Here is a 5665-nt window from a genome sequence, read left to right as displayed (position 1 = left end):
GATCAGGAGCTTTCCCGGGAATGTCTGAAGGCGACAAGAACGCTGGGGTGTCGCAAGACAGGGCAGCAGGAGTGTGGGGCTGCTCCCTTGCTGGGCACAGACGCCCATGCCAGAGCGGCCCAGGGAATTCCTGCTTGGCGGGTCCCGGGCATTGGCTCCACACCCAGCGCGCGGCAGGATGCGCCTTSCGCGATCCTCGCCCTGCCATAGCCCAGAGGATGCTGCACTGGGGGCACCACGGAGGGGCCCGGGGATTAGAGCCTCCCCAGGSATCCTGAATACCCACCGCTGTTGCCCGCAGGGATATCGTGCTGGCGTCACACCTGAAGCCTCTAGAGAGAAAGGACAAAGTGGCCAGGAAAGGGAAGGAGCTGTGGAATCCGTGTGCGAGGCCCGCGCAGGGCGGGCAGGCCAGCAGCGAGGACATGGCCCAGGTGAGGGGCCTGGCCGGGGCCTTGGCCACATCCAAACGTTCCTCGGGAACCACTGGGGCTCTCGCTTTAAAGGGTAAGACTTATTCCAAAGGATTTCTGTGGGAAACATAGGAATCCCCAGAGTTACTGGGACTAGATAACTGTGGGGTTCAGTGAGAGWCTGTTCCAGCCCCGTGGGACTCGGGGAGCGGCAGCGCAGGGTGAGGCCGGAGCCGCGGTCACCTCGGCGCGGGGCCGGGACGCTCGCGGCGCAGGGGCCCTGCCTCGGCCCCGCTCCTGGCAGGCGCGGACACGGTGCCGCGTGCGAGGGGCCCTGGCTGGGCGCAGCGTCACGCTGAGCAGCCGCAGGCAGCGGCTCCCGCGCGCAGCCGGGCCCCTCGCACACTGTAACCCACAAAGAAGTGTTTCCCGGGGCAGTTGTGACTGTCCTGCCCCCTTCAGAGGACGCTGTCCAGCCTGAAGGGCCCTGCGCTGATGTCTTCGGCTTCAGAAAGCAGCCTGCGCCTCCAGCCCCCCTTGCTGCCCCCGCTCCTCCAGCGGTAGCTTGTTGCTTTTGTGCGGAAGGGTAGCCAAACTGCAGGCGCTATTCGGGARTGGGAACCCTATGGATTGATCCAGTCACAAAGCAGCCGTCGTGTTTTGTCCTGCGTTGCTTTCCTGCTGACTCCTCACGCCGGCTTTGCCACTTTGCTGCTGCGCCTGAGCTGAGCCCGGCAGAAGAATTTCCAGGCTGGCTTTTGCTGGCCCAGTGACACAGTGACAGGGCTGCTTTCCTGCTGATGGGAGCTGCAGCAGCCTCTGTCTCTGAACAGGTAGCTGGAGATACTTCCCGTGGATGCTTCTCACAAGTGTCTCATGAATTTTTGACAGTGACTCTCATTTGCCTGTTATTGCGAGATCCTTCTGCGATCCTTGCAGGCAGCTTTAGATTTGGCTGCGCTGAACAGTGATCCTCCTAGAGGAAATTCTCTTCSTAATCTCATTAGTGCTTGGGCTCTGATCTCCGGGGCATCCACATTTTGCATCTAAACACAGCCTGTTATTGCTGTGACTTGTTTTCACTCTCTSTATAAAAGCCTAAATATTTTAATCCTCCTTCAATCAGTGCCCGAGTCAAGTCGGTGCTGAGGAGTTCAGCAGCCTGATTACATGTTGGATAAAACAGATTTCCCTTTATCTGGCGATGCCATATTGAGCGTATCTCTCTCTCAGCCCAAGCCAGAGGCCCGTAGCAGTGTAGCAGGTAAGGAAAGGCAGTGCTAGGGGCAGCAGAACCATTCACATCCCTTATCTTTTATCTCCTCATCCCTTTGATTTGCTGTGTGCTGGAGCAGAGGTTCTCACGGAAGGAGCTCAGCCCGCAGCAGATCCCTCCCCGAGCAGCGCGCGGCGCCCAGCCCCTCTGCGTGGGTCAGGGGTCCTGCACCCCTCACCCTCGCGCCGCGTTCCCCTTTCACCCCTTCTTCTGCAGTTTCCCTCTGAAGTTCTCTGGCTTCCTTAGGGCTTCTCTGCTTCACGTTGTTTCCTTTTCTGCCCGCTTAGCCGCCTGGCCGGCTTCATGCAGCCCTTCAGCAAACCCTGCACTCGCTGTGTCTGTTGCACATCCATGGGTTGGCAAGCGGGGAGAAGGTGGAAACAAAACACAAGAAAGTCAGTAACTCATTTTTCCTCCAGGAACTACATCAACTGCCTGGAACCTCTGCTGAATTTTACAGAGATTGGCGCAGATGCTTAAAAAATGGAAAAGAAAAATACCAGCTTTTGCTTAAACTTGAAGGCAAGGCCTTGGGCAGGATCTTTCAGGCTGACCTAGGCTTTGGGCTCCTGGGTGAGTTCCTGACGGTGCTGGCGGAGCACGTCTGTYGCGAGGACAGAGACGCCGTCCTGCAGATCCTGCAGAGCCTTTCGAGCACCCGGCGCTTCGGCCTGAACGTGGATCTCCTCAGCGACGCGGAGAGGGAGAGCGGCAGGGCTCTGTTCAGCAAGCTGCAGAGCATGAGCACAGACGATCCGASCGCCGCGCCGCGCCGAGCACAGGGAGAAGCCCAGCTCCCGAGCAGCAGCTTGCTGAAGGGAGCCGAGGAAACGGCAGTGCTGGAGCTGATGAAACGTTACCAAGTTGGCTGAAGGAGCAGAAGCAAAATAGCCATGCAGGAACAAAAGGGGGTCCCAGCTCGGCTGTGTCCTCAGCTGCTGTGACAGGGACTCGCAGAGAGATGAGGCCCGTTTGGAGTGCTGCTGACTGCGTTTCCCTCGGCCTCTGYGATGCACCCAGAGCAGCGGTTCTGCACAAATAAAGGTTAGGCACAAAGGGCTGTGTTGTGAGTGCTGGGGCAGCCTGTCCTCACAGAATGACACTGCGAGAATCTCCTAGATGAGGAAAATAACTGAGGGAAGGAAAAACTGGGCTAGTGTTTATGTAGGAGAAGACAGAAAAACAAGTAGYGCCCTCCCTCTTTCATCTCTGTCCGTGTAGTCCCGGTCATGTAGGTGATTTAGGAAACGTAATCCGTGACAATTCCATATTTACCCATGCAGCCGCGGATGAAGGGGTTGATGGAGATGGAAATGTGGGGCAGGGGGTGGGTCTCGGTGCACTGGGCCCAGCCYGGTGCGCGGGGGGAACCCCACAGGTCTGTCCCCTCGTGACCCTGTRATCTTGGGCACAATCAGGTTTGCCRAAATTCCCCATAAATTGAAGTTTAGATGAAGCTGGCAAGCCTCAGTCCAAGAAAGACAGTCTCCGATACTGCCTAATACTGGTTTTAAATGTGAAGCCTTTCCATTTTCCCATCAGGCGCCTTTGCAGTTCTGGTGAGGGAGGAGCCGAGCAGCCCGGTGTGTGTTTGCAGCTCAGGCTCCCTTGAGCTCAGCTCAGAAACAACCCCAGGTTTGTTTGGGTCAGGAATCCAGCTGGAGGAGCAGAGGGAAGAGCTGCCCCCTCAGAGGCACCACAGGAGCGCCCGGGGCTGCGAGCGACGGTGGCTCTCGCCACCAMGGAGCCGCGGCCGGGGGAGGCTCCCCGGGGTGGGGAGCAATGGGCTCCTCTCCTGAGGCTCTTTCTGCTGCTCTCATCCACAGGATAGTCCCGAGGGAGGAGGTGGGCGCCCCGGGCCCCTCCCGTGCCTCAGCAGCCGGTTCCTGAGGTGCAGGGTCGTGGTCAGCCCTTAGCTCAGGCTCTGCTGCCGCTGCAGTGGATCTGGTCTCCCGKGGAGCTGTGGGTGTCCTTCCTACCCCGCCCCGAGCCTCTGCTCCTGCCACGAGCGCGCACTGGGTGCTAGGGGCATTCCTTAGGCTGTGGAGGTGGATTCAAACCTCAGAAGGCTTCACAGCCCCAGTCAGGTCCTCTTCCTCCTGGCACAGTGGCCAATGGGCAGTGGCTTTTTCTCCAGTGGCCACAGGTGACAAGAAGAGCTGAGCATCCTCCTTCCGAGGGATCCCTGTGGGAAGCCGAGGAGAGCTGAGCATCATCCTTCCAAGGGATCCCTGTGGGAAGMCGAGGAGAGCTGAGCATCATCCTTCCGAGGGATCCCTGTGGGAAGACGAGGAGAGCTGAGCATCATCCTTCCAAGGGATCCCTGTGGGAAGCCGAGGAGAGCTGAGCATCCTCCTTCCGAGGGATCCCTGTGGGAAGCCGAGGAGAGCTGAGCATCATCCTTCCAAGGGATCCCTGTGGGAAGACGAGGAGAGCTGAGCATCCTCCTTCTGAGGGATCCCTCTGGGAAGCCGCCCTGTGCTGGAGCAGTCCCTGCCGGCTGCGCTCTAGGAGCTGCTGGGAGCAGCTTGGGGCTTTCAGCAAGTCCCAAGGCCAGGGCTCGTATTTATCCCTCCTCGGAAGGATGGGAGCAGCCCGCAGCCTCCCATCTTCTGGGAGAAGCAACATCCCTCTTGTTTGCTTGGCAGACTCGGGAGAAATAGGACAACGGTGCGCGCTGCTGCTCAGAGGAGCAGACACGAGTGGTGGCAGCAGGAAGGGGGCAGCTCCGCGCGGGTACCTCCTGGCCTGGGTGTGGGCTCGGAGCTGGCCCTCATGAGCACGGAGGTGCGCCGAGGCCCCCCGGGCTGGTGCCAGCCTTAGCGCGGGCCAAGGCCGGGTGCAGGGAAAGCCTCMCATGGCTCCCGGACAGGGAGTCTCCACCGTTCCCCGTGCCGAGGGATTCAGCACCTGGGCGCTCGCCGAAGCAGCAGGGAAGGAGGAGAAGGCTGAATGTTGTATTGGAAACTCTCCGGGGGGGCCACGGAGAGCAGCGGCGCTTGGACACGTCCCGCTCTGTGCTCGGGCTTGTGTTCCTCAAGAGAGCCCGAGCAGTGCCAGGCTCCTTCCCAGCACCCGGGTCCCGCCTGTCCTGGTGCCCTCGCGCTGCAGCACCACCAGCCCTGGGCGGCGCCGCGCGCTCCGGAACCGGCACAGAGGGGTTCTAGAGCCCCGGAGCCGCCCGGCGCCGCTTCCCGGGAGCTGCTCGGCGGGCGAGACCCTCCTGGGCGCCGCCGGAGCCGCCTCCAGCCCCCTGTGCTGGGGCACTCTGGGCCCCGTCCTGCCCCGCCTGGGGCTGGGGCTGCACGCGGGCAGCGCCATGCGGGCCCCGCTGCTGCGGGCCGCCCTCCTCCTGCACCTGCCCGGCCTCCTGCGCGCCCTCGCCATCCAGGAGGACGACGTGTTCAAGCGCGCGGCCTGTCCCGCCTTCCTGCTCTTCGAGAACGCCGCCTACTTGGCCGACATGACCTTCGAGCTGCCRTGCAGCTGCAAGCCGGAGGAGGTCACCTCCGTCGTCTGGTACTTCCAGAAGGAYGAGGGCAGCCACCAAACCACGGTGCTGACGGACTTTGCTGGCACCCTGGTGGTGGACTCGGGCCACATCCACGTGGGCAGCGACGTGCTGAAGCGCTTCAGCATCCGCATGTTCAGCCTCATCGTCTTCCGGGCGCAGGCCAAGGACTCGGGCCTCTACCTGTGCGGCACCAAGAGAGGCGACTACTTCTACGGCTACGACGTGGACGTGCAGTCAACCCAGGGCATGACGGTGGCGTTCGTGGACAGCGGGCAGCGCGCCCGGGACGAGGAGGCCAGCGGCGCCGTCAGCCTCTTCACCGCCTTCTGGGCCTGGGGCCARTGCGACCGCTGCGGCGTGCGGGGCGAGCAGCGGCGCGTCGGGCTGTGCTACGTGCGCAGCGGGCGGCTGCACCCGCGCTACCGCGGCGCGCTGCCCAACGCGACGTCGTGCGGCTCGCGG

At 61.8% G+C, this 5665-nt stretch overlaps 2 protein-coding genes across 2 annotated transcripts in view; both read left to right on the top strand.

The window, feature by feature from the left end:
* The first annotated feature begins 20 nt into the window (after positions 1–20).
* On the top strand, positions 21–2679 carry CCDC103 (coiled-coil domain containing 103). The gene is made up of 3 exons (XM_026043705.1): positions 21–73; positions 302–434; positions 2109–2679. Exons 1-3 carry the CDS (start codon positions 21–23, stop codon positions 2559–2561), a joined length of 639 nt encoding a protein of 212 aa, XP_025899490.1. The 3' UTR covers positions 2562–2679.
* A 2329-nt stretch (positions 2680–5008) lies between these two features.
* The window catches only part of FAM187A (family with sequence similarity 187 member A), a 1249-nt gene continuing 592 nt past the window's right edge, over positions 5009–5665 (top strand). Inside the window, 1 exon segment of the mRNA XM_026043704.1 lies at positions 5009–5665. This exon segment is cut by the window's right edge and continues 3 nt beyond it. Within this exon segment, the coding sequence (XP_025899489.1) occupies positions 5009–5665 (657 nt within the window).

Source organism: Nothoprocta perdicaria, unplaced genomic scaffold, assembly GCF_003342845.1.
Source record: "Nothoprocta perdicaria isolate Ctin4 unplaced genomic scaffold, notPer1 scaffold_336, whole genome shotgun sequence".
In the NCBI taxonomy this organism is placed as follows: Eukaryota; Metazoa; Chordata; class Aves; order Tinamiformes; family Tinamidae; genus Nothoprocta; species Nothoprocta perdicaria.
The sequence above is the reverse complement of the archived record's forward strand: the minus strand, read 5'-3'. Positions and strand labels throughout refer to the sequence as shown.